Below are 12,858 nucleotides of genomic sequence, written 5' to 3' on the forward strand. Positions count from 1 at the left end.
AATGTGGTTGTCAATAATGTATAGTAAAATTTCTTACGTCCTATTATAAATAAATAAAAGTTAAGTGTTATAGTAAAATATTAACTTCGTGAATGTGCTCTTTATTTAAGATTGCTTTGATAGTTCTATAAGCAAAAATACGTTGTATTAATCGATATGAACAAGTTTGAATAAAGATCTACTTACGGATGCTTTCTTTTTATTCCAAAATATAATATTTATGCTAAAATAATAAGTACTCATATATTAAATGCGATATTCTTTGTTTTTTTTTCACGCAGCAACGGAGCTCTTAAACAGCTACAGGCTACTTTTTTATCCCTAGAAAACAAATCACCCGTCACAAATATTAATTAATAAAGTTTTTAAACTTTTCTTTAGAAAGCATACGTAAATAAATCACAAAAATGTATCAATTATCTATTGAATGTATTCGAATAAAGAATGAATTATAATTATATATTAATTTGCACTGAAAACAGTATTGTGATGTATTAAAAAGACAAAACATTAAATATGGTACAAAAAATCACTTATCTAATTTATTTTATTTTAATATACCCTAAATAAAATACGTAATAGTGACTAGTACAAAAACGCATAATCAATTTGTTATATACGAATGACACAAAATTTGTACATTTAAAATAAAATAAAGGCAAGTTAAGTCAATACATTTAGGACACAATGGTTAAAATTTAATTGAACACAATCCCACATCAAACTTAAAACAGCGCTCTTGCTATAAGAATTTCACGCCTAAAATAGTAACCTCGTATTCATATATCAAAACAGTCGAAGGAAAATGGGCCTTATGCCTATAGCTTGAAAGTCGAACATCGGACTGCTAGGAATGCTTATTGTTACTGTGAATAAAGTGAAGCCTTAAAAGTAGGAAGTTTAAATCCATTTTACTTTGGCCGTCTCTCTGATATAGTGTCATCTTTTTCGGGATATTTTGTTAGCACTTATAGCACACTTAGAGCTGCTAGTTTTATCTGGGATTTGTGTAACCGAAATAGCCCAACCATTGATATAATAAAACTTAAATAAGGAATCAAACTCATTCTAAATATATTTTACTAACAGCCTAAAGAAATTAATTTGATTTCTTGTCTCAAAAATCTCGCGCGGAATATGATTATTGTGACATCAAATCATTTTCTCCCGGTTACTTAAATACGCGCCTAAACTCTAAGTATACACAAATCTTTGTGGGCTATAGGATGTATAATAATATATATTTTTGTTGACATATCGATAATTTTTGAACGACATTTATTATATGAGAACAGTAAGATATGAGATACCGAAACTTAAATTCGATTAAGTATTTCCACTCACTGAAACCGCTGGAATTAAGTAATAAATAATGATAATACGAAACAAACATCACCACGTAAAGCCACTCTAAGCGTAGCTTGTGTTATGGGTACTAAGATAACCAATAAATGATACATAAATACTTATATACAAATAAACACCTACACACTGAAAAACAGTCATGTTCATCACACAAACATTTTCCAGTTGTGAGAATCGCACCCTTGCCTTGGACTGAGAAAGCGGGGCGCAACCAATTTCACCAATATATCGATACATTAGGGCACTTCCTGCATTCCTAAACATAAAATACTTTTGCTAGCGCCTTACCGCAATCCGTTTGCCCTTTGCGACGCGATTTAAATTTTGGACCCATATTCATAATTTCAAATTCATATTAAAAAATCCTTAGTTCATGTAGGTATTACAGGCACTTATGTTGTGTTCATACATAGGGTTCATAAAGATTTGTGTTTACTATAATATAATTTATCTTAATCAAGTACAATACTTTCACCGCAGTGCACAAATTTATCCGTAAGCCTGTGTCGTTTCTTATTGTTATTTTTCGACACATAAATAGTTAAATAATTCTCGGAATGTTTATCAAGTGTCTTAAAGCTATCTACACACCAAATATGCCACAGACTTACTTGTACGTTTAAAATTAATATTCAATTTGGATTTGCCACATTACCCTCGGTGTCTTTCAGATATTTTATGATCAAATTAAGAAATGGATGTCATGAGGCTGAAGATCTCAAATAACTAAGATATTATTTATCTTTTAATGCATATTATTTGTATAATTTGCTGAATAAATGTTTTTCTTTTTAATTTCATATTAAAATACCAAACGTTACATTGTAATACAATACAAAACGCAAACAAAACAAGTAACAGACAGAGAATATAGCCTATTGTAAAAAACAACGCCCTTGGCCAAGTATTTATTAGGATTTGAAATAAAATCGGTGGCAAATCCAAGCCTCAAGTACACGTCAGGTTTATTAAGTTCATAGAACCGTGGTTATGACACGTACAATCTAAAATCCCAAATAGGGGAACAGTCCATACGCGTACTTAAATCCTTCTTGGACTCTCATCTTGGACCATTAAAACTAGTTAAATAACCTCTACGAATTGTTACACAATCATCTAATACTTCAAAAAAACTAATACTTCTATCATTGGTTCCTCGATGCCGTACTCAAACAAAACACAACCTATGTCGTCACAAGCACCCAGAACTAAATAGTGTGCGTAGATTTCCAGAAAAACCTTTCAATATACTTTGTAGTATATTTATACTTTGTAGTATATTTATACTTTGTAGTATATTTGAAGCTGTAATAGTTTTTTGGGCTCTGCCTACTCGCAGATTTATTGCTTATAACATCACGCTTCTCATTGTGGGAGCAGACCCGTTAGCCGGTAATGGGTTGATATTCAAACTAGTTTCGTTTTGAAATCAAACTAGTTTCGTTTTAAAATCAAACTAGTTTCGCCGGGTTTGTCACGTGACATTGCCTGAGTCCAACAAATTTTGCTTATAAAACTTTAGATATTCTTAGGCTAAATTTTCTTGGGTTCTGGCAATATCTTGTGAAGAACCTCGTCCTTGATTTTGCCAGCAAGTTGGCCGCTTCATATCGCAAGATCCCATAAATATTTGCTAAGATATAACTTAAAATATGCGTAATAATTGTGCGTTTAACCTTAAAAATCGCAATCCGTGATGATACTTAACAATAGTTTATCAAACAACATTGATAAAACAAGACCCAGCCTTGTAAAAAAACATGATTGTAAAATATATCTACACTAAAAACTACCTAAAAACTTTGATGTTTGAGTTTATTTAGTTACAAGCCAAGTGATTATACATTTCGAAAACAGTGATACAGCGCGTAGGATCTGCCATTTTGTTTATAACGCTCATGATGCATCAACTTAAGAGTTTTTGGGACTCTATTTATTGTCGTTGAAGCCGCATATTGTTACTGCAGAGTTTGTGACCTTGAAGTAAGGGCATGTGAAAAATCATTATAAATGTATCCTTGCCGCAAATGACCGTCAGAAGAAGAAAAGCCGAAACCCGCAGTAACATCGCACAAATACCTTCGTTTCTAAACTGTATACTCACTTAAATGCAAATGCAATATTTTTTTACAATCTCCTTATAAACTCAACTCGTGATCCACAGGGTAAAAAAGGTTATCAAGTAAATAACACAGCAGCGTCAATCTGCCTTAATTATTTAATTTTTTTTTTATTGGATCATTAAACTGGTAACAAGCAGTGACGTTATTATGAGAATAACATAAATAAAATAGAAAGACAGGAGATTGAAACCTTCTAGAAATGACCATAGCATGCAACATAAAGCAATGCTTTATGTTGAATTGTCAAATCATGACGTTCGGTAGTCCATTTTAAACGACAGATAAAAGCTGAAGACTTTATTTACTTGATAACTTACATTTAAGGGAATTTTCGATTAATAATGTACTATATATGAGGTCCATTGCAAAATCTAAATCAAAAGTTATAATTATAATTAACGTTATTTGTAGTGTTGTGTAAAACATAAATAAGCAGAAATAAATAAGATATTCGTATAAAAAGTTAAACGTGAATACTATAATTCGCCAAATCTGCACAGTCCACACAGATAAACTCTTGAACACCCCTGAAATTATACCTTGCCGATTTGGCTAGTTTTAGCGGATTATAGTAGCAAATTAAAATTGTTGTCCGTTGTATGTAACGCCTGCAATACTTCGTCACTTGTTTTTGCATATTTAGACGCTAAAAATTGGTTTAGAACCTTCAAGGTCACTTTTCGACGACTCACAAGCATATCTATTAGATTATTAATCGAAGGAACTCACAAAAAACAACTATTCACAAGCCAATTTGCTGTCAAACGAACTGAGCGCAATACCGAAAGCCTGCAAAGCGCACAAAGGGTATCTGTAGTCCATAGTGAAGACGTCCTCAGAGATCCTTCCAAACTGCATCACCACGTAATCTGGTTCAGAATCGTGAACGATCTGAAAATTTTTAACACTCGCCTGTGTAACTCTCCCGTGGAAGTTAAGCACGTAGGATTGGGTCTCATCGTTCCATACTGGAGTTTTATTGTGCAATACCACAATATCATCCAAGCTACTGCCCTTCCAACGCTCTAGAAGGGTTTCGCTGTCGTCCTGAGGCGCTATTGTAACCCTTTGACGATCCGGCGTCATTCCCGGTAGGATGACCGTCATTTTTCGGGGGCCTTTGAAGCCTAGGACGTTTGTATCCTGGAAATATTATTTTAATTACTAAAAAAATATGAATAGCATCAACACCATATATTTGTCTTGGGCGTTAAAAATATACCGTGGATATATACGATATATACAATACAAGATTTATGAGGCAGCGCAGTTCATTATAGCTCTACTCATAAATATTTTACAACTTGATCTTACATCTAACTATCTCAAAAATTAGGTTCGAAACTTTTCTCCGAAACTTAGGAAAAGGAATTGTGAAGTGTGAAAAGTATAATTCAAAAACTGTTCCCTGCGATTGGGGCGACACTAAACCTACCGCTACACTCGCGATTCCAAATAAAACACCCTAGCTTCACTCGGTAATGTACTATATACACGTTAAAAATTAGCAACCAATCAACAATATTTTTGGCATAGAGCTGGTTAAAAAGATGGAGTGACATAGGTTACTTTTTAACCTAGAAAAACAAGAAAGCTTCCACTTTATTTGTAAATAACTACTATAAACGACTCCAAAGTCAACAGATAGTCTTGAAGTCAATTGACAAAATGTTAAGTCCTCTTAAATGCTAATAAGAACTATGCCTTTGACCAATATGCATTTCTTTCATTTGCAGTATAAGCACACGAATTATTAGCTTGTTTAAATTAGCAATGTTTTACTCTATTGCCGATATTGCAAAATTTCAAATACGCTATGCTAAAATGGGTTCCGCAAAGTTTCGGGGGCCTATCTTCAGGCCGACCGAAAGCTCTATTTTTAAAAACACTTTTAAAGTACTTACCATAAAGCGTCGAGAAAACACTCTATTTTTGAAAACGTTTTTAAAGTACAATATAGTGTCGGGAAAACATTCTATTTTTAAAAACGTTTTTCATGTAGATACAATATAACTGAACTCACATAAACAACGGCAGCAAGCTCATGCCTGGGCGGGTCTCTGTGGTTCTTGCGCCACGCTTTACCGTTATCGTAAACAGTGAATGCTGTGCCCAATAGATTGGAGCGCAGTTTGCCAGCAAAGCTGTCCGCTTGACGGGTTAGTTCGGTCGGGTCTGTTGACATCAGGTAGTTTGAAGTCGCGGATTTTTTGCGTTTACGGCCTGAAACAAAAATGGGATTACTTCATAGTCCCACAGGTTGGTACAGGTTTATCGGTGCGGATTGGTGGACTCCACACTTCCTTTGAAAACAGTATAGGGAACTTTGCTTAAAACGCACATTACTTAGTTAATGGTGCGTGCTGGGTACGGGTGACCTCTCTCATAAGAGAGGGATTGAGAGCTTGTAAGTTGGCTGGCTTGAATATGTTGCCTGTCTCTTTTTACGCAGCTACATGGTAATCGATACACGTATCATTTTGCATAGCTTATCTAAAGCTACGATTTATCCACTATTAATGTCATGGAACTAAAGCGCAATTATATTTTGGCTAAAGCGTAACTATGCGAACGAAAATACTTTGATGAAATGCTGAATATCAATAGCATATAACAGTCCACTGCTGCAGACAGATTCTGTATCTCAGTTGATAACAAATTAAGTGTAGCACTGTGCACAGTGGCTAGCACTGTGGAAAGTTGACGCCAAATAACCTGTTCAATACATATTTTGCATTCTGAAACCCAAGTTACCAACTGAGTTCATTTCAATATAATAATGGTTTGGGCGTTATTTAATGCTAGCATTCCACAGTGGCGACCTAAATTTGGTGTCAATTGAGATACAGAATAGCCCTGCTGGACTTGAGGCCTCTGCCAACAGGAGGGTTTGTTTTTAATTCCCACGCTGGGCAGACAGGATTACAGTAGTAGTAGCACAAAGGACGCTGTTGCCCGTTCTGTTACATTCCCTTAGTCGCCTCGTACGACACCCACGGGAACAGAAGTGGCGTTGACAACTTTATTCTGTTCCGCCGTCAGTATACAACAACATAATATCTTATGCTTTGGAAAACATATTCAAATACCCATGGCCATGATACTAGAAATTATTAGGTAAACTATAAAAAGCTTGGTTATGAATGCTTTAACTAGGTCTGAACTCATTTACATTGTGCAACTAAGATGGTGATAGCAAAAATAAAACACGGCATCTTAGTGTGCTCTTCTTATACCAAGGCGTGTTTGGAACCCTAATAGTACAACAGTAAAGTAGTTTTAAGCTAATGAATGTATTTATTATCAGCACACTACAATGTAAAAAAATTACATCTCAAAAGTGCCTCCTTTAGACTTGTTTCAATAAATAAAGTTTTGATTTGATGCCGATAAAGTCTAAATCCTCACGATATGAGTAGGTGTTCTAAATGTTATACTAATATATAAACCTGAAGAGTTTGTTTGTTTGTTTGGTTTTTACTTGACACAGGAATTACCGGTCCGATTTGAAATAATTTCTGTGTTGGATAGCCCATTTTAGAAATGCTATGAGATGTATATCGTCAGGCTAAGACCAATAGGAGCATAGCACCAATTAAGAATGTTTCAAAATAGGGGATTTTTTTCCGCTGCGTGCCCTGTGTAAACGGTTAAAGCTTTGATGAAATCATGTATGACAAAGTTGTTCCTCTTTAAGAGTTCTAAAAAAAGTCTGCGACAGCATATGTCTATCTTTTAAGGTTGACTTATAGGCGGACGAAGTCGCGAGGGACAGCTAGTCACGATTATAAAAATGTCCTTACCAGCCAGCAAAAACACTTTCTTCCCATAATCCTTCTCAAGATGCAAAAAGTAAGTGGGATACAGTCCTCTATCCATGCCTTTTCTATCTCTCGCTATCCTGCACTTGTAAAGCGTACCATGTTTAGCCGGAGTTATAACGAACGTCTCTACGGAGCCTTCAACTGAACCTTCGATTTCTGCAGTCTGGAAAAATACAATGCAAATTTTATATTTTCTATTTCTGAATGGGGTATTCGTACACCACTTATACAAAGGATTTCTAATAGCGATAAGTAGGTAGGTATAAGTTGAGATAAATTATTATAAGTTGAATGCAGTGATTTTTTTAAATCATTGATTGCCTGCCCTTTTTGCTATCGATTCTCCATATATCCAATGTTCATTCACCCTATCCATACATTACCAGCCTACCACAGGGCACAGAAGAGTATAGGCTGTATACGCTGGCCCAGCGCTGATTGCTGGACTCCACACGCCTTTGAAAATATTATGGGGAACTCTCAGGCATGCAGGTTTCCTCACGATGTTTAACTTCACCGTTAAAGCAAGAGATATTATGTAGGTATTAGCTTAGTAGTACTGGTTTCTTATTTTCACTCCGGTCGTTGCGGTAGCCGACAGCGCAGTGGTCGAGTGGCTAGACGTATAACGCCGCATCCGAGTTCGAATCCTAGTCTAAAAGTTGTACTTTTTCTAGGATTCGATTAGCTTCGCATAGTTTTATGCTTAATATATTCTTTCTATTCTCGTAGCATGGAGAAATGCCCTTTTTAACCCTGGCACCATAAAATTACTAGATCCCTGAGATCAGCTAGCCGAGGTCCACTGGTTTTTGGCAGAGTTCCGATCCTTCATCAAAGAACTCTCCTGGCGTCCAAACTAATTAGGCTTTTAGTATATAGGCATAACGTAAAATTAGTTTTAGCTTGTAGTGATTAGCTGTAGTTAACTTGTAATGTCTCTGTAATTAAATGTTTTATAGATAAAGTGTCTCAGTGTGTTATTTTACGTAAACCCGTAACAATTTTTACTGCTTAAAACGCACATAACTAAGAAAAGCTATATGATCGTGCTGGAATTTTAACTCGGCCCCTCGAAACTGTAGCCGAAGTCCTAACCTATAGGCTATCACCGCTGTTAATCTTCATTAACTCTAAGCAAAAATAATTGAAGTTTAGTACCAGTGATAAAAAATTAAAACATCAATATATGCATGTAGACATTCGGAAGCACCTTATAATTAAGTATCTATCCGATTTTTCCGCCGCATGAGACGACCGCAATTGAATAAGTTGATACATCACCCTCACCTCGCTACTGACATTCGATATAGGATGTTTCTTGTAAACCAAACTGTTCATTTCGTTTTCTTAGTATGTATTTTCTCTATCGTTTATTATTTTTTACCAATAATACGATTTTACCAATAGTATGATATTACCTGAATATTGAATTACGATATTACCTGAATAACAAAAAAAAAAATTGTCGATGATGGTTCCATAACTTAAAATGCGCGGAAGAAATTATTTGGGTGCAATATGGAATTAGTTTCTACCAATTATAACATTAATTTCTATAACTTTATTAAAATTGATTTTATAACATATTTTATACTGATGAAGTAATTTTATAAATCGATTTTTGCATAGGAAAAACGTTAAGATTAAAACAATGATTAAAAGTAACCAATGCTTACCAAATACAAGCGCAACATTATAACTGATTTTCATACGAGTAGAATAAATAAATTAACACTAGTAAATATAACTTCCAAGATATGAACAGCTAGTTAAAGTAATTCACGACCCATTATGAATTGAAGATATAAACTAGCACACGTAAATAAACTCCAAGATAGTTTAGGTAACACACTGCGACCTGGTAAGTATTAAAATTCATAGTAATACGAAACCAACTAAACATTGTATGATAATGAAACTCATTGTCTATGAGCAATAAGCAATTCGTAACCGCATTTATACATACGTCACTTAACAGGAAATACAATTGAGATAGCACCTGTGACCACAGAGGTTGAAGAGGGGTTCTTTCCAGGAAACATACGTTACGTAACATCTGTGGCGTTCTACGGAAGAAAATCTTTGTTGCATACACGGAGCGGTCCGGCCCCGCAGCGCATGCCTGACTTCTAACCATCGAGACCAGGGGCATTGCTACCCTCGCCGAAAGCAGTATTACTATAATATTGTAAACGTTTTGTCGCGTAATGATGCGGTAACACACAATACATGTGGTTATCCAATGCGTTTAAATTCTTACGTCAATTTAGTTCGCGTTTCGTCATATGCTGCACACTTCTCTTATCTTATATTACATTATAATGGAAACTTCTATAAACTTTCTACAACACTACTAACATTCACCTGGCCAGGAGAGTCTTTCCTTTATACTCAGTCGCGTCGTCGGTATTTGCGTCTCCATACCATGCAGTACACAATTTGTTACTACCATCGGAACTTCTACAAAGGTCTGGAACATTTACCTGGCTAGGAGAATCTTCCCTTTGTGCTCTGTTCTGCAAAGGAGCGACCGCTGCGTCGGCGCAGACGTCATCAGTACTAGCGTCCCGCCCCATACTACAAACTGGTACACTTTCCCCTTCTTCCTCGCCGCTGCCTTCGCCAACGTCATCACCCACAGTCAATACTTCTATTTGGTTGCCAAGTTCTGAAAAAATAGTTTTTTTTTAAATTATAATATATATTCATAAAAACGATTTGGCCACTAATATCCGACAACGACGGGGGTCTAAAGTACCTTTATCTACATCTGTACCTACCAATAAAAATTTCGTATCATTGTAAGTTTTTCCCTCCCAAGTGCCGTAGTAGAAATAGACAGGCCCTCTGCGCTGCTTCATGAAGGTAGTTTAAGGCTTCTTAACATCGTCGATAGACTATAACAGTCCACTGCTGCACTAAAAGCCTCTGCTAAAGGTAGGGTAAGACCATAATCACCACGCTGGGCAGATGGGTTGGCCCTCGCAGTAGATGGTACTAGAGGATGGTACTGCTTGTCCTCCGTTATATTCCCTTAGTCACCTCGTACGACACCGGTGGGAAGAGGGGTGGTGACAACTGTACTTTAATTGTAGATGATAATAACCGGGACTTGGCCTTAATGTGCTCCCCAAGCCTCAAAGTTGATAGTGTTAATATCCTAACTCCGGGCTAATACTGATAATAATGAAATGTCTTGACTGGAAATCTTTTAGAATTTTAGGCCTGAGTAGTACCTTATTCTTATTACTAATTAATAAACAAATCATCTATTGGATTGGGTACATGAGTATTAAATACAGTATTATTGTAACTGCACAATAAAGCGTGTTATGACTCAACATTTCAAGGTACAACAATTAGTCATCTTACTGCCTATGGTTAACGTGAAACAATTACATTATCCGTAAAAAAACTCCTAAATAAAGTGTGTCAATGTACTAATAGTTCATAGTTTTATTCATTAATGTTTTATGTAGTAATTTATTGTAGTGAAGTTAGTAGTCCATTATTGTGTTTACTGGCCAATACAAATATTGGTTTTAGTCAGTAGACCTTTAATGAGTCCACAGAGTAAACATCTATGAGTATAATTCTGTTGGTAGTAGAGTTTGCGCTTGACTACAAACATTTCCAATGGAAATTGTCAGTTGCACTATAAAATATTAGGTATTCATTGTAACATTATAAGTTCAAAAGTAATTCTGTTTGCATGTAATCTTTTCACGCCAAATGAGATTTCTAATGAGTTACTACCCTTAACTGAAACAATTTTGTTTGCAAATATTGCATGGTGTTACAATGAACTTGTTAAATTCTGCATATACTCTTTATATACTACGCAGATCTTACAAAATGCCTCTATGCATGGTTCGCTCAAGCACTGGAGCATCCTCAGAAGAAGTTAACTTTAAAATGTGCAACCATTAATTTTTTCTTTAGCCATTGTGCATTGTATTTTTCGTTCTAAATTAAAACATGCAGACTTTACCTGGTTCCCAATGAACTTGGTAAATTAACTCTAAGGTACACTGTAATTGTCTTTTCAGTAGTTTAAAGTACATTTGTATTAACTTTTTTATTATTAATCTTGGTTCTTACATAATACCAATACTTCACAAACACTTAAGCAGGAATTAATAAAAGGAAAGTTTAACAATTGTGCTACAGAGTAAAAACATAATAAAAGAAACAACTATGTTTGTTAACAATAGTAACAAAGTTTTGGGCAATAATTAGCTTAGAAATAATAATAAATACTAGTCAAGTTGGGTATGAAAATATTTCCATGGAAAAAAACCTTCTGTTTAATTTAATGAAAAGACAAACTTCTAAAACACCATTTGGTTGACTATAGCCTAAAACAAATATGCTCTAAAGTGAACCTGTGTCCTGCAAAGATAAGATGAGCCTACTGTAAATTGACATGCTGTATAAACTATAGACAGTAGGTCATATTATTATTAGGATCACTATGACCTAATTTACAATTGATATCTCTTGCCTAATGTTCCACTGCGTGGGACAGGCAATTATTCTTATAGGCAAGAGGAATTTAGTGCTCCCATTTGCCTCTCCAATATGGATGGCAGGCGATATTACACCAGCTGTCAAGAGAGCTTTTCATAATTTGATGCTTCCGATTGAGTTCTATGGCACAAGACAAAGGTGAATGGAATATATGATACTGAAAACAATCAAAGGACTCTCTGGATCTGGATGCTAGAGTTGCCATGAAAGTCTACAATGCACATATCTATTCATTCTGAAAAAGTTACATAGAAACTCTTACCCATCTTGACTGTATTATTATACGGGAAAACTTTTAATTAAGTAAGCAATGCAAGTTAAAAGTAAACAATAAGGAACTTACCATCGTACGTTGAGACTCTATTTGTTTGGAGAGGAATAACTTGGTCTGGATTTACTGGCGACATTAGAAATTGCATCGGACCATCATAGCCTGTTTTAAAAAATTAAATAAAATGCATACTTAAACAAAAAAAAATGGGGATACATTCATGCAATACACACACTGAAAATAAGAAACAAAATGATAACATTAGCATAATTTTAAGCTTACCGTGGAGTTCTCGAGATCGGCTTCCAGATATGGGGCGCTTAGCAGAGCCTACCCTAAGATCATTGGCTTGAACCATACCAGAGTTCTGCCTCTTTTGTTTCATCTTATGCTCCATTATTTGCCGCTGAAATTATAATCACCATACGTTTTAAGCTTTATGAAGTGCATACAGTTTAAAACAACACTTTTTATAAATTTTAAGTATATTTTGGGCTTTAACTATTATAAAGATTGATTCAGATATAATCTTACTTGCTGTTCGAGCTTCTGGTCTCGTACGCTTAAAGACGCCATCTCGTATTATTATTTTATATAAGTCATTTAAAAACTGCTTTCAAATATTTAAAGCTTTGATAATACTTTTATTTCAAAATTCAATACAATTATTGGCATTTTGTAAGCTCATTTTTTGTTTATAAATCATCTTGCCTACCGTTGCCCCGATAATCAAGTGTTGCCA

The 12,858-nt window shown here is 35.1% G+C and overlaps 1 protein-coding gene across 2 annotated transcripts; it reads right to left on the reverse strand.

The window, feature by feature from the left end:
• Positions 1–570: 570 nt before the first annotated feature.
• Positions 571–12,821, reverse strand: LOC120624918 (protein king tubby). Of its 2 annotated transcripts, XM_039891720.1 has the most exons (7): positions 12,651–12,821; positions 12,399–12,522; positions 12,189–12,278; positions 9,799–9,983; positions 7,292–7,475; positions 5,512–5,711; positions 571–4,631 (listed from the first exon to the last, which is right to left on the reverse strand). In XM_039891720.1, the coding sequence occupies exons 1-7, from the start codon at positions 12,690–12,692 to the stop codon at positions 4,227–4,229; spliced, it is 1,230 nt and encodes a 409-aa protein (XP_039747654.1). In that variant the 5' UTR covers positions 12,693–12,821; the 3' UTR covers positions 571–4,226. The 2 variants fall into 2 exon arrangements, with proteins under 2 accessions (XP_039747654.1, XP_039747655.1); XM_039891721.1 differs by lacking the exon at positions 12,189–12,278.
• Positions 12,822–12,858: the final 37 nt, after the last annotated feature.

Source organism: Pararge aegeria, chromosome 7, assembly GCF_905163445.1.
Source record: "Pararge aegeria chromosome 7, ilParAegt1.1, whole genome shotgun sequence".
NCBI lineage: Eukaryota > Metazoa > Arthropoda > Insecta > Lepidoptera > Nymphalidae > Pararge > Pararge aegeria.